General features: G+C 39.4%; 1 protein-coding gene across 1 annotated transcript; it reads right to left on the bottom strand.

Annotated features, from left to right (window-relative positions):
• Positions 1-81: 81 nt before the first annotated feature.
• Positions 82-22,126, bottom strand: sbk1 (SH3 domain binding kinase 1). The gene is made up of 4 exons (XM_044101637.1): positions 21,416-22,126; positions 9,149-9,390; positions 6,386-6,588; positions 82-4,924 (listed from the first exon to the last, which is right to left on the bottom strand). The coding sequence occupies exons 1-4, from the start codon at positions 21,451-21,453 to the stop codon at positions 4,109-4,111; spliced, it is 1,299 nt and encodes a 432-aa protein (XP_043957572.1). The 5' UTR covers positions 21,454-22,126; the 3' UTR covers positions 82-4,108.
• Positions 22,127-24,862: the final 2,736 nt, after the last annotated feature.

Here is a 24,862-nt window from a genome sequence, read left to right as displayed (position 1 = left end):
TGAGACTTTGCAGAGGGGAAAAAAAAGAAAGTTGTATTTGCAAACATGCCTCAGAAATACCCAGAAGCAATAGGATGTGGTGCATAAATTTATTTCAACATATATTAACATTTTGTTTCTACCTCTTTTAAGGACACAGCCTGTACATTTTTATACAAATAGATTCTAAAACTAATTTGAGGGCAGAAAAATTGTCCAACACTGGATCAGGATACAGAGGATAAAGGGAAGGATAGCCTGACCAGATATCAAATTAAATTATTTTTACGATTTCCTGCAGTAACAGTCCATCAGAAATAATAGTTCACATGTCAGCTAATGACAGTCATTTGTTACAAAATGGTTTTGATGAAAGCAAAACTGAAACACTGTCTATTGTGTTCACCGGGTCAGATATATTAATAAAATACCTTTAGATTTGAATGCTGTTTATTGTTGCACTAAAATAAGACACCATATAAAATATTTTTTTAGACAAATTTTGAGATTTTGTAACGGCAGCAAATGAAATAACTGATGTTATTCTTTTTGTATCCCAGCTGACAAGCAAACACTGTAAGATATCTGGGAAAGGTGGAGGACTCCGAGCAGCCCAAAGGTAACATCCAACATGGCCGCCACCCACATCCAGCGAAGTGAAACTCTACGTTAGCTCCTCTGAGAGCCTGAATTGTACCCTCCCATATTTTTGGTGAAAATGTTTCTTAAAATTTCAAAGCATAAAATGGAGATAAATGCATTATCGTCTTAGTAATGCTAACTTGTGTCAGTCTGTGTGAAGATAAAAAGTAGATTAATTGAAATCAAAACCAGAACAGTATGGTAGTGAAACTAACAGAAGACGCTACACCGCTATAGATCACCCATCTAGATGTTTTGATCGATGATGGTAGGTTTTGCTACATACACTATGAACTGGAAACGCCTTCACTGTTGTAGAAAAAGAGTTCAGCTACATTGAACTACCTGATTATATGGTGCAAATATCAACCTATGTACAACTTAGTCATAACTTTCTCTAACAGTAATTACTAATAAAAAAAGACGTTGTGCTTTTAAAACTTTTAGACACATTTTTCATCCAGAGTGCGACATCTCTGTGTTTCGTAGCGCCTTGCAGAACGAGTCGCTGAGAGTCATTGAAAAGTGCCAGCTGCGTCCTCCAGCCTCCACACGAGTTTCCATCAGTGATTAAACAGGAAGTTTTCCACTGAAGAGTCCTGAGTTGATTCTTAGCGCTGAGAGTCCGTCTCTCGAGTCTAGACACCGTCATAAAGACACGTCTCATCCAAGCTGCTACATTGAGGGTTTTAGTTGTTATCTGCTTTAGTAATTCTTTCCCTTGGATAAATCTGGTTTTATGCACTGGAGGACAACAGGAAGTCTCAGAAATGGCAGTAAAATGCAGTTACCATCTAATTAATTTGTTCTTTCTGACTTGTTTACCCAAATTACTCACATTAAATCTCCAATATTTTGTCACATCAGAACCACAAACTTCAGTGTAGATTTTATGTGAAAGATTGGGTGGTGGCAGCATCATGCTTCAGAGATGCTTTTCTTTCTCAAAACAAACAAAAACTAAATCTCTACAAGTGCAAACCTAGTAGGTTTCTTCAAGTTAGGGCGGGGCGATTAATCAGTTTTATCAGTTTATCAAATTTTTGTTTTTTTAAGTTTTAATTGTTGGAAAATTGACCATTTTTGTCACTGGCGGCCATTTTGTTTGACAAATATCTTTTACAGCTTTTATTTATTTGGACTTTGAATTTGGGTTTTAGGATGAGACTACAATTTTCTTTTCAAATTACAGCAATGATGTTGTAATATTAAGAAAATACATGAATAATTTTATGAGGAATGTTGATCATCTTCTGAAGTTATACTTTGGTAACAGTTTTAAAAATAAGGAAATATTTCATCTTACAACAAATTAGTTCCAAATTATCATCAGTAGCTGAACTTTGAAACAATTCTGCAAACAAATGTTTATTTTAAAGAGAAAAACAGACCGAGCTGCTCAATCAGATTAACTTTTTGTAATTTTAAAAATGTTCTGGTATAATTACATCTTTATTCTGCTAATATGACATTATTAAACTAAAACTCTCAGAGTTTAATAATTTATTGCACAGAAAGTCTGATGGAAATAATAGAGATAAAAGATGATAAGATTATTGATTTCCGAAGAGGGTTAAGTGTTTTTGTCACAAAATAATAAATAATTAAATAAAATCAAAATTAGATAAATAAATAAAAGCCACTTGTCATTTGCATAAATGAAGTAAAAATAAAATAGATTAAAATGAGATTTAATTTTTCAATCCATGTTGCCCAGTCCTACTTTGAGTTCACATAAAATCTCAAAGTTTGCAGCTATAAAGTGACGAAATCTGACTTTACTGTAACATTTTACTGCAGATAAGCAAGCAGTGAAGTTGTGGAACATGGAGTGAAGCAACTTTAGCATAATTAGCACCACCACAAAGCGTTTGGGCTGGAAATGTCCGACTGGCAGAACGAGGAGCGCCGCCGCCTGCATGGCTTCTCTGCTCAGGAATCAGTCTTTGGTCACAAATCAACCCCAAAAGGAATTGAGTTTCACTGACAGGCTGTCCGACAGTTCGCCGCTGATTGATGGCATCCGTTTCCCCCAGCGTGGGTTTGGATCCTGAGCTTCTCCTTTAACGTTTCAGTACCTCTCTTGTTGCACCGTGTCACTGTGGAAGCCATTAAAGGGGGCCCTTTATGCAAAACTCACCTTTTACATGTTTTTCTGCTTCCATTTGGGTTTCTACTGCTTTTAGAAAAACAGAACAAGATCTTAAAAAAAATCAAATAATCGTTTTTCTGGCAATAAGTTCAGGTTTTTTAGTGTTTCAAAAACCTCCTGCTTGTTAAGTCACATTGAAGGGCGCTACACCGTTACCTAGCAACCCCAGACGAGCCCCGTTACCTAGCAACAGCTGCCGAGTTCCAGCACATTTGCTTAGCTGGTTTTACCGCTGTAAAAGTGTTTAGCTGTTGACTTAACATCCAGAAACCACTTGCTGTATTCTTGTTGGTTGTACAGGAGACTCCACTTCTGCTTTTCAAAGATGTACTGCTGTATAATTGCAGATCGGTTTGCAGCCATTTTCACGCGAGTGTAAACGTTGATTGGGGGGGCGTGGCCAGCAGCAGCTTATTGGGATTTTAAGTGACAAAACACAATTAGGGAACTCATTCTGACAAAAATCTCATTATCCAAGAATGATTTTGTGCAAAAAAAAAGTAAACATGTTTCGTATAGGCCGTATATTTATCCTAACCTGTCCAAGAAAGCATAATAGGTCACCTTTAACGCCTCTTCTCTACAACGGCGCGTTAAAGCCATTTAGATAAGAAAAAATGGAGTACATTTCCACCAAGAAACTCAGAAATTTTGAGTTTTATCTCAGAAATTTTCTAGAAAAAACTGGAAAATTTGGACATGAGAAAATTTGTAAAACAACAACAAAAACATTAGATTAATCTGAGATATTTTAATCAAAAAACTTGGAAATTTCCGAGTTTCACAAGTCAAAAAATTTAAGCGTTTTAAAAGTTGAAAATTCAGGTCATCTGCAATTTTTTCTTAAAAATTTCTGAGGTTCATTTCAACATTTCACAATTTTTTTCTATCATATTTTTAAATTTTGAAAATCACAAATTTCCAAGATTCTTTACAAAATTTGACATCAATGCCAAACATTCTGAGAAAATGGAAGTTTTGAGGTACCAGAAGTTTTTCTCTAATAATTTTTTCTAGTAATTTTTTAGAAAATTACTAGAAAAAAAAGTCAAAAAATTTGAGATTGACCCCAGAAATGTTCTGGGAGAAAGATAAAAATTTCCGAGTGAAAAGTTGAAAATTTGTAGCTTTTGGGAAAAAAATTTGTGTGCAAATTTTTGACTTTTGGAGCTCACAAAATGAAAGTTTTTCTACAATATTTATGAAATTCTCAAAATTTCTGAGTTCTTGCCAGACTTTTAGTCCTTTATTTATTCACCTTTTCTTTTCTTTTCTTTTTTTTTATTATCTAAAATGGCTGCTTTACGCCGTCGGAACTACGAGCCGTCAGTGCGCTCAAACGCAGATTTCGATGGCGGTCGCCATGACCATCTGGCTCTTGTTCTTGTCTCGGCCCGTGGACTGGTGCTGCCCGGCCTCGTCTCTGGGAGACAGCGGGTCGGACAGGACGCTGCGTTTGAGCGGCGCCGGGCGGAGGCATGACGTCCCCGGCGGCGTGGACGGCTCCGGGTGTCTGACGGAGGAACGCGAAGACGACCCGGTGCAGCTGCCGGTGCACACTCCGGAGCTGGACCTCTCTCCCCGTTTGGCTCGGTAGGACGCCCGGCGCCGCAGCTCGCTCACCAGCTCGTACTTGATGAAGCAGAAGATGTCCTTGACGCCGCAGCGCTTCTCCGGCTCGGCGGCCAGCAGCCTCTGGAACATGCGCAGGGCGTCGTCGGTGAAGCGGCGCCACTGGGACGGGTAGGTCCCGGCGGGGCAGCCCGCTTTCTGCCAGCGCCGGAACTCCTCGTAGAAGGCGTCGGCCGGCATGGCGGCCTCCCAGGGGAAGTTTCCCGTCAGCATGCAGAAAACCAGCACGCCGAACGCCCACACGTCCATGCTGGTGGTGACCAGGAAGCCCTCGGCGCGGCTGGCGCGGCAGACCTCCGGCGCCGTGTAGGGGATGGTGCCGCTCACCCGCTTCACCCTGCAGCCGACGCGCCGCGTCATGCCGAAGTCGGCCAGTTTGATGCGGCGGCACTCGCGGTCGAACAGAAGCACGTTTTCGGGTTTGACGTCCCGATGCACCAGGTTTTTACTGTGCATGAAGTCCAGAGCCAAACCGAGCTGCTGCATGCAGCGCTTCACCATCTCCTCCGGTAGACCCACCTGCAGGACACAGACAGGAAAACACGATTTCTGACGGTTTCCTCACGCTACAGATCATCAAGATAATTTAATATCAGAGGGAAGTAATCTCACCGAAAAACAAAAAGAAAACCAGTTTTCAAATGAAAAGCTAACCAGGAACTTCTGGCTCCAAGTAGAAGAGTAATTACCGCCTGAAAGCTATTTGGGCTGAAAGCTACGGCAGCACCAAGCTACGGCAGCACCAAGCTACGGCAGCATCAAGCTACAGCTTTAGGAATGAAATTCTCATTTGAACATTTTCTATTTGCCTGGGTTATTTTTTCTCTCATATTGACATTTGCTGAGGATTCTTTTCTTAGCCTCTATTCTGCAGAGAGGTGACAGAGGGAGGAGAAACTAAATGAAGACGAGGTTTGGAGACATGCTGATAAAAGGAATACTAAAATATGAATTTTCTTTGTAATTTTCCCTGCAATCAGTTTTAGTGCTTCTTTAAAGCGCCCTGGAAGTCCCTGCACATCAGCTGAGAGAGACTCAAACCGTAAATGTGGTGCAGAAGGAAATCCGTCCTCAGGAGAGCTTATTATAACTTCAAACATTATGACCGACTGCATGTTCAAACTTTTCTCACTTTGTTCAAAACTGTCGACTCAAAAGCAATCATGTCAAAGAAACCTAACCAAAACAATAAAACATCGAGTTAATAAACAAAGTTGATTCATTTTTTTACTTATTTTTTCGCAATGGATATTTATTATTTATCCAATTTATTGTAGGGTCAATTGTAGATAGAAAAAGTGAACTTACACCAAAAAGTTGAAATTTTTTAGAATTACTTCAGAAATTTTCAAGAAAAAACCTGGAAATTTCAGAGTTTCTAAAATAAAATGAAAAATCTGACAATTTGAGTTAAATCTCCTAAATATTCTATGAAAAACTTGGAAAACTCGTAACATTTTTAAATTGAACTAAAAAATTTGAATGAAAAAAATTGGACATTTTGGAGTTTCAACATTTGAAACTCTGAATTTCCAGCGAGTTTTTTGCTGAAAATGTTCTTCTTTTAATTCTTGGCCCAAATTCTCCACAGTGGATTTTGAAGGTTTGCTGAATTAATAGAAAGTTTTTAGTTTTCAGTTTCTTTTGGGCTCAATTGAATAAAATTGTTTTCAGTAATAAGAACAGGATTTGAGTCGCCTAATAAAAATAAGAGATGATTTGGGTGCAGGAAAGTAAAAGTCTCTGTATAAACTTGGTTGTACTTTTTGTTAAAGCTCTATTATAAATGGACAAATGCTTTCTAAGGAAATGATTTTGATAATTTTAAAAATTAAAACTCTCCATCTGCATCTGGGCCAAATTTATATTAATCTTTTTAAATGTACTTGGGGGCCACAAAATGGCCCCCGGGGTTCGCTTTGACGGGGTGTCCAAAGCGAGGCAGGTGGCGACAGATGGAGGGCGTTGTGCTGGCGCTACCTGCGGCGGTATGATGTCGAAAAGGTCGCCGGCGGGGGCGTACTCCTGCCCGAACACGTAGCTGTCCTCCGTCTCGAACAGAACGTCGAGGACTTTGATGATGAACGGGCTGCAGCTCAGAGAACCCGTCAGGCTGAACTCCCGCAGGAAACTCTTCAGCTTCGTCTTGTTCTTCGTCACAAACTTCAGCGCCATTTTGGTGCCTGGAAAACCAGGAGAAATCGTTTCAGATTGCCCTGTTGGATCCCTGCAAAGGAAACGTTAAATGTTGCCCTCGGAGAGAAATGTTGTGAATAAGCAGCTCCTTACATGAGATTGTTTTATATATTTTGAAACTTCAGTCCTCAAAAGAGCCAATATTATGTGTTCTCCAGCACAAAGCGTGATTTTATAGCATCAAGTAACTGTTACCTTCAGTTATAAAGCTGCTGTAAATATCAAATGTGACTTCAAAAAAATTGACTTCCCAATTTGTCGTCTTAAAATTGGGCCCCTGTTTCTTTAAAATCTCCTGCTCTTTCTGAAGCTCCGCCTCCAGGAAGTCATCCCAACATGGCTCCTGTATTAACCCTTTAACGTTTTTACCAGCGTTGCTCTGAGCAGCAGCTCCTATAATGAGCTCAGCAGTTTCACCAGCTGGTTGCTAATTGCTGCTGGCTAGTCTGAAGGAGTTGAGGGGGGAGGAGCTACGCCTCAAAGGCGGACCTATATACACCCAGGCGTTTTGCACAGCTGAATGGTTTACTCTGAGCTGTGCAAAATCTCTGAATGAAGATTAATGAATTTCTCAAACATGAGTGAAAGAATCAATTTTCAGGTATTATTTGACTCCTCCATTACACCATGTTCTAAAATATTATGCAAGTGATATTTTCCCAGATGTTCCTAAATGGTCAATGCAAATGATGGTCAGTATAATTTTCAAGTCATGAACTATTACAGTATAAATCACATTTTTCTGAACAAATCTCCTCATAAGAACAGGGTTTGTTTTAAAAATAAAAAACTCAAAATATTCAAAATTATTCTTCTCAGCAGATTTTCTAAACATTTTATGGATTATAAAGAATTACAAACAGTCATTCTCTGAATGTGCAGCATCACATGTACTAAAATCAAAATCTATTTCAATAAAAACATCTTAACAGAACTGGTTCCATGTTAACAGAACCGGTTCCATGTTAACAGAACCGGTTCCATGTTAACAGAACCGGTTCCATGTTAACAGAACCGGTTCCATGTTAACAGAACCGGTTCCATGTTAACAGAACCGGTTCCATGTTAACAGAACCTTCTCTGGTATCACAGAACAATTCTTCATCCTTTAACTTTGAGTTTGTGGAAAGTTTCTGTTGAATTTCTCTGCAGGACGTCAGAAAACCTTCCAGAGCTGCTGGTTGATCTGAACTGGATTCAGATCTTCTGCTGGAGGAAACTCCAGAGGTTCTCAGTAGGGTTGGGGTCAGAGGTCAGAGGAGGATGGTGACCTCACCATGAGTTTCTGCCCATAGCAGTCGATGACTCAGTGGTTTTCCTTCAGCATCAGATGGTTCATCATCATGATGAAGATGATTTTGCTGCTGAAGGTTCGGCTCTTTCTGAACCAGGACAGAAAGTGATCAGTCAGAAAGTCCAGATACTTTGCTGAGGTCATTTTCACACCTTCATGGACTCTGAAGGGGCCGACCGGGTCATGGTGGTCGTCCACTACCGATCCACTACTGCGTCCATCTGGACCATCCAGGGTTGCCCAGCAGTCATCAGTGAACAAGTCTGTTAGAAAATGAATCTTCATGTCTGGCTGGGCCCACTGGTACCGGTTCTGCTTATGAGTTCTGGTTAGGGGCCCAATAGTAGCTTCATGCACCTCAAGCCTCTGGAGGATCCTCCACCTTGAGGCTCCAGCAGTTTCTAATAACTGTTTGCTGCTTTTTAAGGACATTTTAACAGCTGATTCTGGATCCCATCAATGTGTCCAACAGAAACTTTCCTCATTCTGCCTTCATCTGTAGAAACCATCTTTGTTCTGAATCAGCCACAAATCTCTTCACAGTACGATAACGCTTCAGTTTTCATTAAATATCTCATGCTTTCATACCTTGTCATATGACACTACACTATCTGATGATTTTCATCAGCAGAGATCCTTTCTCTTTCCCATATTGCTTGAAACCTGTGGCCTGCTTAATAATGTGGAACATCCTTCCTTTAATTGAGCTAACCAGACAAACCAATCAACCCAGAAATTAATGTGATTCAAAGAGTCCTGACACACAATGCCATCTATAAATTTAATAGCACAACAAAAAATGTAATCTTTATGACACTTTAATCCAATTTGCATGATAATTTGGAACATGGTGTATTTGTGTTCATGATTGCAGCAGACATACTTTAGGTCAGTCGATTTTTAATTATATTAATGTAAGACTTAATTTTACCCATCTGTGTCGTCACATTTGTACAACAGCGTGTTAGGGCCACAGAAATTAAATTTTTTTGTAGAACTTTCTTGAGATCAGTGTAAAAAAAATTACGAATTTTTTGGCTGAAATTTACTCATTTTCTATCCTAATACGGCGTCATACATTTGACTAACATGTCGATGTATTACATACTTTCTCACTTTCTGTGTTCATGCCACCAAATTAACCAGTTAACTCTCATAAAGAAACACAATCTTCTGAGATTAAACTCAGATTATTATTTTTTTCATCTGTGGCACTAATCATCTCCCGTAGGCGGGAGGTCGTAGGGACTCACCCTGCGTGCGGTGAGCCACCAGGTCCACCTTGCCGTACGTTCCCTTCCCCAGTTCCCGGATGTGTTCGTACTGCTTGGCTACGTCCGCGGCGGACAGCGAGGTGATGGCCAGCGCCTGCATGTCCTCCACCGGCACCGCTCCGCAGTAGCTCGGTTTGGACGTGGGCGACCCCCCGCCGCTGCCCGCTCGCCCCGGCCCGGAGGGGGAGAGAGACAGGCTCGCCTTGACGCTCTGTGGCACGCTGGCGGGAAAGGAAAACACGGTTAGAATCGACGTTTCTCCAACATGGCGGCTCTCGGGTTTCATGCTATCGATTCGGGGCGAGCACCGCCATGAGGAGAACTTTCAGTAAATGCATCAGACTTCCTGTTGCGCCCAGACAACTCTGCTAAGCTTTCAGATATGGCAGGCCTCAGACAGCACTTACTGGCAAGCAGCTACAGAAAAATCAATAGCAGAAATACAAGCAAATGGCAATAAATTTGGAGCTGACAGCTTCATGCATGCATACAAGAGCAACAACTACATCTGCATTTACAGTGAGGCCTGTAGAAACAGAAGAGATACTGAAAGTGAAGGTTATAGGTAAGAAAAATATAGGGCTCAAACGATTAATCAGATTAATCGTGATTAATTGATTCTTGGAACTGAACTTTACCAGGTCTGTTTATGTTGCTGTTCTCATAATAATTTGGAAAGTTAATCAGCGATTATTTATTTATTATATATTTATAATAATAAATAATAATATATTTATTTCAGACTGAAACGATTGGTTCAATTAATCGTGATTAATCAACTTAATTGTGATTATATTACAGAAATAATCTTGACTAGCTGAACTCTACCTATAGTGCTTATGTTTCTGTTCTCATAGAAAAAAGGCTGAAAATTTAACAACAATTATTTTTAGTTAAAGCTGAAACTATTAATTGGGTTAATCATGATTAATCAATTACTGAAATAATCTTCACTGGCTGAATTCTTCCAGGACTATTGATGTTGCTGTTCTCATGGAACAAGATAGATCAACAACAGTCATTTTCATTTTTTGTATCTAAGACTGAAACAATCCATCAATATAATTGTGATTAATCGATTACAGAAATAATCTTGATTTGCTGAACTCTACCAGGACTATTTATGTTGCTGTTCTAATAGACAAAAGTTGAAAAGTTCACAACATTTTTTAAAATTTCTATGTAGAAACTATTAATTTGTTTATTCGTGATTAATCGGTTGTTGAGTTAATTGTCAACACATTAAGTATCAATTAATCGTTAACTGGAGTATACATATATGCCTCAAAAAAGGCCATTTTCTGAAAAAATGCAATACAGTTATTAAGCCAAAACTGTACGAAATATATAAACATTTTGCATTTAAGATAAAAACACTTTTCTGTAAATACCTTTTCCAAGAACAGTTCTAGCTTCACCCGGCTCAGATTTATTAAAGGAATGCTGTTATTGCATTTTAGGATGTGAAATGTTAATTTTGTTTTTTTAAAGGAACTGATTTATTTGTTTATTTGCACATTTCAATGTATTTCTAATATTCTATGAAAACGGCTGAAGTGGTTAAATGAAAAATCTGTAGAATTTGCCATTTTTAAATTAGATTAATCGATTAATCATTAGAATAATTGATCTATTAATCTGAAATAATCATCAGTTGCAGTTCTAGAAGAACTAACTCGCATAAAGTGAGATTGCTTCTGTCTCAGTTACTGTTTGAACAACAACAAAACTAAAACAAACGACACACATCCCACTAATGATCTTACCCACTGTCTCCGTCTCCTTAACTCAGCCTCCCTGCACAACCAATCAGACTTAATCATCCAATCATGCACAGCATGCACACACACAATACAAATAGGCTCCAAATCAGCACAAGCCATTCTGCTCATGGCCTTTTTCATCCGTCATTCAGAGCTAAAAGCTTCTCTTTTGTTCCTTTTTCTTTCCCTGCAGCCAATTTCACAGCAGCGTTGCTTTAAACCCGGTTCAAAGAAGTGCACCGAAAATGTGTCTGCCACTTACTGGGCTCCTCTGGTAGAAAACCATGAATTAATGGCGCGCTTTGGAGGTGAATGTAGATGGGAGAACATGGATCAGAAAGTTTGGTTCAGGATTTTGGAGGGAGAAGATCTGGTAGGAGGAGATAAAGTCGAGCTGGACTGAATCTCTGTGGTTTTGTTATGAAAGGCAGAATCTGGAAACAGGAAGGATTATGGGGTGGTATTAGTGCCAAAATTAAGACTGTTGTGCACCTAGTGGCGATTACTTCCTTGTTGCAAGAAGCTGCTTCCTGATCTGATTAATGATCATTAATCATTACTGAGTTACCGACATTTTTAACTCGGCGTTAAGAGGAATGTTAGCTTGCGTTAGCTTTGAAGAGGCTGGCATCTAGCATGCTGAGGGTCATCCATTATCAAATATAGGCTGGTCTTGGATAGGCTAGTGTTAGCATTGAATAGCTTAGGGTTAGCATAGGCTTGGTTAGCTGCTTTCATGCATATTGTTTCTTTCAGTGTTTCTTGGTGCAGCGAAAGAAGGAAATCTATGCAATGCAGCAAATGTTGAAATTTTTGTCCCAAATCAAAGCAGTGACGTGCGGTCAGGGGAGGCAGGTGAGGCAGTGCCTCACCAGCCATCATGGAAAGAAAGAAAATCTATAATCATAAAGTAATTTAAATTGTTATATTCATCCGGTGGTTTGTACTAAAAAATATTTATTTTTCATGTAGCTTCACCAATTTCGATTTTTATTTGTTCGAAATCGCTGAATTTTCTTATTTTCCCATTCAAATGCTTGGAAGCGATGCCGGTGAGGCAGCAGCGAGCTCTGCCTCACCTTGGATTGCGCAACCCCTGGCTCTGCGCTGGCTGCTAAGCGGAGAGAGCATGTTGCTGTACGGCGTCAATAAAATGGTTTAAACAAATTTAATATGTGAACTTATTTCCAATAATTTAACTTATGTATATAATGTACAGTGCTTTTTGTCACCAACTGTGTTTGTGTAACGTGTTTCGTGTAATGAGCGATTATAAACGGCAGAGAACAGGTTCGAGGTGAGGCAGGCAGTTCTCTTGCCTCTCTTGTTCACTCCTCAACTGCTGAGTAAGTGACAGCGAGCTAGGCTAACGATTCGGGAAGCAAGTCAAGTGCAGCGATAGATTATAATAGAGATAGTGATTTTTTTCCTCTCGCTTATCCCGACTTTCGACATGGATGACTACATTACAACACTAAAAAAGTTTTCTCAAGTGGACTTTCAATCGAAGCAGGAGATAAGAACCAAAGGAAGACCAACGCCGGAGCTGAAAGGTTTGTTTCAGACTACGGGACAGAAGGTTACACGACGGTTAACCTTCTGTCCCGTGAAACATAACCTGTAAACTGCTGTCAATCTATGCATCTATTTGCAAATCTGATTCTGATGACGTCAGTGCCTCACCAGCTATGAACCTCACCGCACGTCACTGAATCAAACAGTCTACTGGACAATCACTTCCACGTACTGAAGGTTTTAAGCAAGATGAAATTAAAAAATTAGGAATGAATGAATGAACGAACGAACAAATGGTGGAATTAGGCCTCTAACAATAATTAGCATAATTAACAATCAATTAATCGCATGATGAATTAAAACAAGCTCAAGAATTTCCATGTGAATGATTTTTCTTTTTTTTCCTCCCAAAAACCTGTTGATAAAACTCTTTATTATTATTATTAACATTGTATTACTTGAAAATGATCTCAAACCAACAATATTATTATTTATCATAACTTCTGGGACAATTTATTGTCCAGAAAAATTTGTTATTGTGACAAACCTACGTGAAACCCCCCTCTAGCCATGTAATGAATTTTGGCACTATTACTGCGCCATAGATGATGCTCTGCAAACCACAACCATGAAAGTGATGATATAAGATGGTGTGGATTATTTGTCCTTCAAGTCTTTGTAGCAGTTCAAACTGATCAGTGAACCTGATTGGTGATTTAACGTTAAAACTAGACAGACGGAGCGCTAACATGTTAGCATGCTAACAATTAAGCATGTTAACATGTTAGCGCCCACCCTGCATGGATCACAGAGAGCTGAGTGGAGCGCAGGGCCTGCTCCACTGTCCCTCCACTCAGCTCCTAATCACATTACCCCGCTCCGACAAAAACAGTCCTGCCTCCTCTGTTTCCCTGGGAAAAACTGGATTAGGAGTCCTGAAATGTGATGAGAAGGTTGGTCGTCTCAGGAAACACAGCACAGAGCCTCGGAGGTGTGCCAGTGGAGTTGGGTTATCTGAGGGATGATTGTGTGGAGGCTTCTGGCAGAGAGCGGGTCGGTCCGGCGTATCGGAGGGGCTGTCAAAGGCCCTTTGTGCTTTCAGCTCTCACAGGAAGCAGCTGCAGGCTGCAACACAACTCCAGCATTTGTGGCTAACTGCTGCTTCATCCGAAAGAAAAGGTAGCGATCACACGCTCCACATACAGACGGTCCATTTTTAATACTTGGAGGTCCGAGTCCGACTCACTCCGACCCAAATATCTGCAAACTGAACTCTACCTGGACTGCTGTTCTCATAGAACAAGGTGGAAAGCTCAACAGCAGTCATTTTCATTTCTTTTATTTAGGGCTGAAACGATTAATTGGACTTATCATGATTAATCGATAATTGAAATAATCTTGACTGAACTCTTCCAGGACTGCTGAAGTTGCTGTTCTCATAGAGAAAAGTTCAACAACTGTTATTTTTATTATTTCTATTTAGGGATGAAACAATTAATTGGATGTAGGATTTCTCTTTTGTGTTCAGCTAAAGACCACGATCCATTTCTCCTGCTAGCGCTAAACTAGCACATTTGTTTTGGTTGTATTTACCCACAATGCCCTGCGCTTTAGTCCACTTCCTGCTTTTGGAGCGGTCTCCGTTCCACTTGGTGTTCACATACGATTTCCAACTGAACCAGAGTTCACTTCAACCAAACCGAGACCAAGGTTTGGAGGACCAGAATTCAATGTTTTTGGTCTGATTAGCATTTAAACCTCCACAATCAAAACAGACTTTCTGGACAACCATAATGGAGTCGGATTAAAGCGACTGAACAGGGCTGGTGTTAACGCATCCTAATGTAGTCAGGCTGATCCATTCCCCATCTGCTCTTCTGCCTGTTTCTACAAACACAAACAAGGAACTAAAAAAGTAAACTGACTGCAGACCCTCTCCACGTCTTTACCCAATCTGCTAATAGACTAACCGCTTTGCTCCGGGCCAAAAAGCCATTATTAATGAGGACCAATTTCTCAATTAGCTGTCAAAACACCCAACATGCTTTGCCTCCAGGTCACAGAGAGAAACCCAATGAGACCGAAGCCGCTTCTCCCACCGTCTGTCTGCAAACGGAAACCAAACCTGAGGGCTTCATCTGTTTCTATCAGGTTGTTTTAGCGCGTCACTCAAACATGTCTGGGCTTCCAACAGAACCAGCCCGTTAGAACTGAAACCACGGAGGACGTCGAGCCCACGAGAAAAAATAAATACTGATTTTAATCTCAGAGTTCAGTATTTTCTTTCTGAATCAGAATTGTTTCAATTGTTTTTGGTCCTTCAGGCAAATCTAGAGTTAAAACTCAATTTGGGGCCGGATTTCAGTCTGGATAAAGAGGAAGAAACGGTTACAGAAATATTTACATGTACTGACAATATCAGTGACATACACCAAGAAATATTTGCTTATTTAGTTGGATTTTGACACGGAATTAGAATTGTGAGATTAAAATGAGAATTCTGTGAAAAACATCAGAATTGAGGAAAAAAGTCAGATTTCTTTTTGCTTTCTTAATCCTCTTCCTCATGAAGTTGACATCCTGTGCAGAAACCGGGTTTTCAATGGGAAACTGATTGATTCAGTTCTACATGACGGTTCAGACGAGCCCATTTATTTTTGTGTAACGCACTAAAACAACCTGACAGAAACAGATGATGTCTAAAGGTCTTTTTTCCTACTGATTGTCAACCCCACTGAATGAACAAACCTCCGTCTGCTGCGCCGCTCTCTCAGCCATCGGCCACAGACTCTCACTTTGACAAATCACCTGCTCTGCGCTCGGCCCGGCTCCCAAACGGACCCCTGCTGTTAGCGCTCCAGATTCACCTGGCCTCCTGCTGGGAGGACCAATGAGCCAGGAAGGACGCTGGCCAAGGTGAAACGTCCCCAAACTTTGAAAGCAAAGCGGAAACGTCCGCAGTGACACTGGAAGGACAAACTGAGCCGGACGGGTTTGGTTCAGCGCTCAGCAGCAGCGGCTTGATGATAAAATCCCACATTTTTTCATAACATATCCAGTTTTAATCTATTTTTTTCTTAGTTTATTTTCTAAAAAGATAAATAAGAATTGACTGAAATAAGAGCTAATTTTATGAGTTGTATGTATCAACATTTTTTCCTTAATTATAAAAATATATATTTATAATTAGGAATGCAAACAATTGACTTACAATTAATGGTCGATTAATGATTTATTAGATTAAAATGAATTCCAATAGATTAACTAATAATGTCCATTTAGACCACAGCTGTCAAACTGCAGTCCTCAAGGCCCGCTGTCCTGCAACGTCCAGCTGAGCCTCTGCACCACCTGAATAGAATAATGAGGTCATTAAGACTTGGAGAACTGATCTACACAAGGAGGAGGAAATTAAACCGTTTCATTCCAGTGTTTTGTTCCTGTGGCTCATCTAAAAACTGCAGGACAGCGACTGGAGGACTGGAGTTTGACAGCCCTGATTTAGACCTTCCTGCAGTGATGTAGTTTGGACGCCATCCAGCAGAGGGCGCAGCTGGTCATCCTGAAGAGGAGCCAGTTGTTACAGAAACAAAGATGGCAGAGGGATACCAGAACGGAAAAGAGAACGGTTCAGGCAGAGTCCGGTTCGGGTCATTGTAGATCGAAAATAAAAGAATTAATGAAAATTCCACCAAAAAACCCAGAAAAACCCCAGAAATTTTTTTTGTTTAAAAAAAATCAAAAATTTGCTAGAGAAAAACTTTAAAACTTCACAATATGCTCAATATATGTTTAATTTTTTGTTAGTTTTTGTGTTAGTTAAAATTAAAATTACTTCTTCATTCTCCAGAAATAAACAGTTTATTCTCATATTATTTCAACTTTATTCTCCTAATATTACATTTTTATATTATATTATATTATGACTTCATAAAAATTGTAGCCTGACCGTAATATTCTGTCGTAAAGTCCGAATAAATATAAGCTGTAAAACAAGATGGCCGCCCTGACATCACTCTGAACTATGGAAACCAAAGGAATGCCAGATTTTTCAAATATGTCACCTTCATAAACCAATAAAACACCAACACAGAAGTCATTCAGCTCAATATAAAGAGTGCAAACATCCATACCAGGCAAATGATGCACAGACTTTCCCCCGTCTCAAACTTTGAGTTTGGTGGCCCACAGTTATCCTTGCACATGTCCACAGCCTTGTTTAATTGACCAGGTTGCCGTCCCTTCAGTTTGTAATGCAATTAGGAAATGGCATTCAACAGAAACCGGAAAGGTCAACCCGAGACACGGCAGAAAACCTTCTGAGTTCCCGTCTCAGGAAGCCGAATCAGTCCCTGCAGAAACACCGGGGAACCGCTGGATCATTAAATCGAGCAGCAAAATCTGCATGAATGTGACCTTCGCAGAGGAGAGGTTTAAAAACGAACATTTAAAATGTAAAAGCGACAACTGCTTCAGGTTTGTGTTCCTGCAGTCAAAGGAAACATTTTAAACTGAATCCTGAGTTTACTGGCATTTTGTCACATTAAAAAGACAAACTTTGAAATATTTTATTTTATTAGTTTATATTTCTGAAACAGAAGAAAATTAAATTGGTGCTGGAAGGTTGTGGTGTAATTAGAACGGAAGTTAGCGCTTTAGCATTAGCTTCTGCTAAATACGGTGTTGGTATTTAGCTTTAGCATTAGCAGAAATAAAGTTTATGATTAGTGTTTTAGGGTTAGTGCAGCTAGTCTTTTAGTTAGCGCTACCCACCACTGCTATTTCCATTTGTCAGTTTGGTGTTCCACAGGGCTCCGTTTTGGTTACACTGTTGTTTCTACTTTATATGCTGGCTTTTGGTCACATATTCTCTTCTCCTACTGATATTTCCTACTATGCTAATGATATTCAGTTGTACATTTCTTTTCATTCAGTTGAAATTTGACATTTTACGAATAAATTTGAATCTAATTAAAAGCTGGATGGTTGAAAGCTTTGTCCAAACAAATGAAGAAAAATTTGAGACTAATTCTTGGGATTTTTGGTTATTCTTTAAGAATATTTCCTACTGTAACTACGCTGATGATATTCAGTTGAACTTCTTTTCATTCAATTGATATTGGACATGTTAATAAATGCTTGAATTTTAATTAAAAACTTTCTTTAATTAAATTAAGAAAAAACTGAAGTACTTACTTTTGCACCAGAGAAAATAACCATAACAGATGATTTTCTAAAAAACCATGGAATAACCTTCTGAACCTGGTAAATCCAGGGATTATCAGTCATAGATGCACTTTCAGATTTTTATTGCTAAAACGTTTAGAAATGCCACATATTTTCATTGAACCTTACAACAAAGCACTATTTTATATTAAAATACATTAAATTTGGACCGAATACAGAAAACTTAAACCAAATAATCTCAAACAACAGGAAGAAACTTGGGGGAGGAATCAGCCCAACAAGAAAGAAAACAGCTTTTATCCACAGCAACTTCTTAACTTCATGCTTTTTGGAAATGAGGTCATCTTTTACAATCTGATTAGGACTCACGATGAAAGTGCTTTCCATTGATTTGCATCCCACTGCATTTCCTCTGGCACTTTCTATCATCATCAGAGTTTAAAGATTAAAGCTCCAGCTGCAAAAACTTTCCCCTACGGCATCTGATTATGGATGCCAATCATAATAAGTGTCGGCGCCGCCATCATCCTGGGCTAGCTGCAGGTCACACTGTACCCACCGACACCATTATATTCACACAAGCCAGTAACCTCTGCCTGTAGCAGGGAGCCTTCGTCCGAGGAAGATGAGAGGAGGAAATCCAGTGAGGCGCGAACAGAACATGGAGCGCGTCCCTTTGATGCTAAACGCACGGGGGAAATCTGATGCTAATATGAGCTCAGTAAAATGGGGGTGTCGCTAAATGATGCAACGGCGGCATAAGGCGATTAGTTCTGCTGAAAGTGACTAAAGTTGATTTGCTAAGCTGTTCCCTCCTTCACTTTGAAACTGAAAACCAGCTACGGATCAGCTCTGAACCCGTCTCAGCTCTGAACCCGTCTCAGCTCTGAACCCGTCTCAGCTCTGAACCCGTCTCAACTCTGAACCCGTCTCAGCTCTGAACCCGTCTCAGCTCTGAACCCGTCTCAGCTCTGAACCCGTCTCAGCTCCTCAGAGGAGCGGCCATTTACATTTGAAATGATCGCTATGACGATAAATTAAATGAATGTAGTAATTACTCAATACTGAATAAAAATCCATCTTAATGTTGATGTTTCTTTAAATATTTTGTAATATTGTCTGTGCTAAGCTAATGCTAATGCTGTTTGGGGGGCCATGGCACAGAAACGTTTGGGAACTCCTGATATTAATCACATTTCTTTATTGGTTTGTTTATCATGACCAATAATCAAGTCTGTTGAGAGGTTAAAAGAAGTAAATAGTTCTTATCACCACTTTCACAACAGTCCCATAACGTAGCACCAATTCACTAAAAACATCTTCTAAAGGAGGAAAACATGGTCAGTTCCTGTTTAGTTTCAGAGGATCATCAATCAGTTCATACTGAGTTACCAACTCCAGTCAACTCACTTATTGACAGATAGAACATGTACATTTGTCTTAAGATTAAATATTTATGTTTCTGTGTAAATTTTGATATTTTCATGGAAATTAGTTAAATTGCAGTGCTGCCCTCTTTGGGGTAAACGGTGGTACTGCAGTTGATTTTCCTTATTGGTCCCAATAATCCCCGGTTGATGTTTACGTCACTCAGTCCTGCATTCAGGTATAAATCTCATAAATCTCACCATTTTGCTGCAGATATTTCTGTATATTTCAGTTTTTGTGTTTGTCTAATTTAGCACAGTGCTAACGTTACCAGTTACTGGTTGGGAATATTATTCGTCACTCTTCCAAAGGTAATCAACAATTGCAGAAGTTAATGCTCCAAATCCTGTAATAAATACTGTAATAATGTCAAAATGTCATTATTTTTATTTACTGCCTGATGATGTAACGCCACATGATCTAAAGAATTCAAACTAAATTGACAAAACGGTTGAGATTTGCTTTTAAAAACAGCTCAAATGAAGGAACTATATTGCATTTTTAAGTCAAGAAAAAGGTTAGCATTTGTTTTCATTCATTATAACTTATTTACATGTTTGCAGGGTTTGTTTATTTCCCTCTGCAAAGTGAATCTGCATTTAAAACAACCAGCAGAAAAAAACAAATCCAACCATCAGCCTTTTATTTTCAATACTAATCATAAACATTTTAATTATGCATGTTCATTTCTTAGAGTCATTTGGTTTGGAGGGAAACGGTTTGTTTATTCCAGCTGGAGTGGGTCAATTTCCTCTTTAACAGCATGAAAACTCATTTTTGCTGCTATTTGCAGTCTGCCTGAAACATTTACCCGAGCTGCATCTAGAGGAGACAATTTCAGAGAATATGTGAGGAGCATGTTTCCACCAGAAAAACTGCTCATCAGCTGTCGATTCTTACTGGAAAATCATCCTGAAATGTGAATTATTTATGCAGCAACCAGAGGCTGCTCTGAATATGAATTGTTTTGGACTCTGTAACAAAAAGCAGGTCTGCAGAAGCAAATGAACACGAGTCGCTGGTCCCTCTGCCGTGTTGGTGACCCATTAGCAGCCTCCAGGTTTCGCTTTTTGCAGGAATTTTAAAGTCAGATGCTCATTAAGATGCATTAAAAATGAGATTCCACCTGTCTGGTGCATTTTTCTGCATCAGCTAACAATAGACATGAGGATTAAAGAGCAGAGGGGAAAACAAGGGAGCAGCTGTTCAGGGAAAATGATCCGACAAAAGTCAGATTTTTGCTTTTCAAGTCGTTAAATGAAACAAAATTATGATTTCTCACCATTTTATGTCTCTGAATATTTCAACAGATTGTTTTGGGGTTAATGATTATTTTAGTAAATGATAAGTTCAACAATTATTCTAACAATTGATTAATTGCTAAACCAGATTTTAAAAATGGCACATTTTGCTGTTTTTTATTTAATCCCCTGCAGTTTATTGTTTACAGTATCAGAATTAAACAAATAATTCAATTCCTTTTTAAAATAAGAATATGAACATTTTAAAAGTTAGTGAAAAGATCGTTGAAATTCAACACTGTAGGACTGATCTGGTTATTATGATCTGAATAATTAACTAAAATTTGTGTTTGACAGCAGATGTTCTTAGTTTGAACCAGGTGAAGCTCAATTTATGCAACTTAATGAGTTCTGGGTAAAACTTAGTTACAAACAATATGAAGTACTAAATATTTATATTTTTGTACAGTTTTGGCTCAATAGCTGCCCTTTGTTGAGTGTCTATGCCAAAGTTAACAATTATTTGACAATTAAAGTTAGTTGAAGGTTACTTTAATAATTACAAACAAAGAAGGTTTTTCATGTTAAATGCTAAATATTTGCAGTTTTTGTTCAGTTTTGGCTGAATTACTGCCCCTTCTTGAGTCTGTATATTATAGTTAACGACCATAAAAACACCAAATTAATTGATGGTTACTTTAAACAAAGAAGGTTTTTCACCTTAAATGCTAGTTGTATTTAGCTTTGGCTTAATTACTGGGTCTGTATGCTAAAGTTAACTATTATTTGACTTTAGTAAATTAGCTGAACGGTATTTTAATAATAATTCATCTGAATAATTATTTCAGCCTTAATTTCTTCACATTTAATATCTCTGGTTTTCTTTGGATCTTAATCTTGCCTTGATTTTCTGTTGGATTAATTTTTCTCTTATAAACCGGAAGAAGAAAACCTGGACTATTTGCTGCACAAAACAGAGTAAATTCGGAATAAAAAAACAACAGTGAGAGGGTCAAAGGTCACTTGGTTTGACTGATGAATTGGAGGATTCGTGGACTGGATTTTCCAGAACCACTTTTTCTGGACCCAGCTCCTCATCGGGTGTTGCTCACCTGCTGGCGACCTGCCTCTCTCCTCCATGGTCCTGCATCTGCTCGGAACCGACTAACCGAATCTTCGCTTTCAAATAGCAAAAATATTTCTCCAGAACAGAGAAGTTGAAGTCCCAATTTTGTCCGTCAGTTTGAGACTTTGTCCGGAGGAATCAGAGCCACATGCGGAGCGTGAGAAGCGGGATGTGGGAGCCGTTAACCGGCCAAGCAGCTGCGGGAGGCTGCGTGTTTATCTCCCGCTCCTCCGGTGGTCCACATGACCCACTTCCACTTTCACTCGCAGGAGACGCGGAGAGGAGCCCATTCATTCACACCGCCGCGGCTCGGCTCTCTGAACAAACCCTCAGGTTGAGCCCGGGTCGTCCGTAGCCGTCGGTCCGCCCCGGTCCGTCCGTTCGTCCAGCGGGGCGCGAGAGGCGGGGAGGCGGGTTCAGATGTTCTGCATCTGCTGGTCCTACCAGTCATTGTTCACCGGCTCCACCCTCTGGATCACTACAGGCGCTCACGTGTGCTGGGTCCTAGCGCCGGGACACGGACATCCATCCGACAAGACGTTCAACATCAGCGGCGAACACAAGTGGTGGGTCAGAGGGGGACATGGACCCGGGAAAAAAGGTGCTCACCCTACTGGCCCCCACATGGAACTGCATTAATTAGGCAGAGACATCTTCTTAAATTAATACATAATATAAAACCCTATGAATAAATATATATAGCACATAAAGATATATATCTATATAGATATAAACCTGTATACACTGGTATATTGTATATTTTACATTGTTTTTATACGATTGTAGTAGAAAGTGTTATCCAATATCAGTGACGTGCGGTGAGGTTCATAGCTGGTGAGGCACTGACGTCATCAGAATCAGATTTGCACATAGATGCATAGATTGACAGCAGTTTACAGGTTATGTTTCACTTCTGCATCCTTACACATACAAACTGTAGCTCACAAAACACACATATTATCTCCTGCTTCGATTGAAAGTCCACTTGAGAAAACTTTTTTGGTGTTGTAATGTAGTCATCCATGTCGAAAGTCGGGATAAGCGAGAGGAAAAAAATCACTATCTCTATTATAATCTATCGCTGCACTTGACTTGCTTCCCGAATCGTTTAGCCTAGCTCGCTGTCACTTACTCGGCAGTTGAGGAGTGAACAAGACGAACGTCTGGGATCTTGAGCGCCCCCTGCCATGAGGCAAGAGAACTGCCTGCCTCACCTCGAACCTGTTCTCTGCCGTTTATAATCGCTCATTACACGAAACACGTTACACAAACACAGTTGGTGACAAAAAGCACTGTACATTATATACATAAGCTAAATTATTGGAAATAAGTTCACATATTAAATTTGTTTAAACCATTTTATTGACGCCGTACAGCAACATGCTCTCTCCGCTTAGCAGCCAGCGCAGAGGCAGGGGTTGCGCAATCCAAGGTGAGGCAGAGCTCGCTGCTGCCTCACCGGCATCGCTTCCAAGCATTTGAATGGGAAAATAAGAAAATTCAGCGATTTTGAACAAATAAAAATCGAAATTGGTGAAGCTACATGAAAAATAAATATTTTTTAGTACAAACCACTGGATGAATATAACAATTTAAATTACTTTATGATTATATATTTTCTTTCTTTCCATGATGGCTGGTGAGGCACTGCCTCACCTGCCTCCCCTGACCGCACGTCACTGTCCAATATATAGTGAGAAAAAAATTGACACGCGTATATAAACACACACTTCTACTTTTTAACTAAATAAATATACAGCAAAAGAATGAAATGTGTATTTACATTAAATGTTTATAGGCTAGATGGATGAATGGATGGATGGATGGATGGATGGATGGATGGATGGATGGATGGATGGATGGATGGATAGATAGATAGATAGATAGATAGATAGATAGATAGATAGATAGATAGATAGATAGATAGATGGATGGATGGATGGATGGATGGATGGATGGATGGATGGATGGATGGATGGATGGATGGATGGATGGATGGATGGATGGATGGATGGATGGATGGATGGATAGATAGATAGATAGATAGATAGATAGATAGATAGATAGATAGATAGATAGATAGATAGATAGATAGATAGATAGATAGATAGATAGATAGATAGATAGATAGATAGATAGATAGATAGATAGATAGATAGATAGATAGATAGATAGAACAGCGATGTATCTAAAAGTTTCAGGATAGTATAGTAGCTCTGGAGGATTGGACTAGGCCACCCCTGACCCGAACCAGGCCAGCTACCAATCAGATGCAGGTGCTTTTCAGAGTTGGATCGTCATGTGAGGCAGAAGTTTCCTACAGGTTATTCTGCAAACAGGAGAGTCACAAATCATCCTGAAGGCAGAGCTCTGTGTGCTTTAACTGGCACAAAGGTTCACACACACATGCACGCGCACACACATGCACACACGCGCGCACACACACACACGCACACACACACACACCTGTACGAGGTGCAGAGACTCCAAGTTTATTTTCTTCTCCTCTTTTCCCAGACAGCAGCTTCTTGTCCCAGTTTTTACTTTTGTATGCCACCAGCTTCCTCCAGCTCTTTCATATAAAGGGCGCCCTTGTTTTATCCTCAGATTTATCTCCCAGGTTCTGTCAGTCTGTGTCCCAGTTGCACTAGAAACTAAGACAGAAAAGATTTCCACTATAGACTTTTGTTATGCATCATGAAACTGCTCAGGGTTTTCTTTTAATTACAGAAAAACATAAATACAAAAATATACAATCATGGATAAAAATTGTTGTTACGAGGGATGTAAACAATTAATTGTGAGTTAAATTGCCATCCATCGAATTAACTAATAGTGTTCATTTAGACCTATTTTCACTGTTGTATTTTGGCCTCTATCCTGAAGAGGGCGCCATTGGTCAACTTTAAGTAAAACCAGATGATACAGAATTAAAGATGGCGGCTATGCAGAACAGGAAAGAGAAAAAGTTCAAGTTGAGTCCAGAGTTGAGATGCAAGATGCATTTTATTTACAGTGTGATCTTCTCTTTTTGTCGCTGTATAAAGAGAAAAAAGGAGAAAATTTCCATCTAAAAATCTCTAAAATGTTAAGAGTTGAAAATGTTCTCCTTTTGCAACTCTGAAATTTCCACATTTTTCTTTCTGCCAAAAAAATCGAATTTCTGATATTGATCTAAAAATGAAATTTTTTTCTTGCAAATTTTAATTTTTTTTAAATCAAGTTACAAAATTCTTAAATACATTTTTTTAGACTAATGTAAATTTTTTTAGTTATTTCTTGAAAAATTTTTGACTTTTGAAAATCAGACATTTCAAAGTTTTTCTAGGAAATGTCTTAATTTGTTTCGACCTTTCATAGACTTGTAACTCATAAAGTTACCCAGTTGAAAACTGACAACAATAAGAGAGAAAATTGGAGGTAAATTTTTCAG

This window comes from Gambusia affinis, linkage group LG20 (assembly GCF_019740435.1).
Source record: "Gambusia affinis linkage group LG20, SWU_Gaff_1.0, whole genome shotgun sequence".
Classification (NCBI taxonomy): Eukaryota; Metazoa; Chordata; class Actinopteri; order Cyprinodontiformes; family Poeciliidae; genus Gambusia; species Gambusia affinis.
Note: the sequence above shows the minus strand (reverse complement) of the source record. Positions and strands in the feature narration are given on the sequence as shown.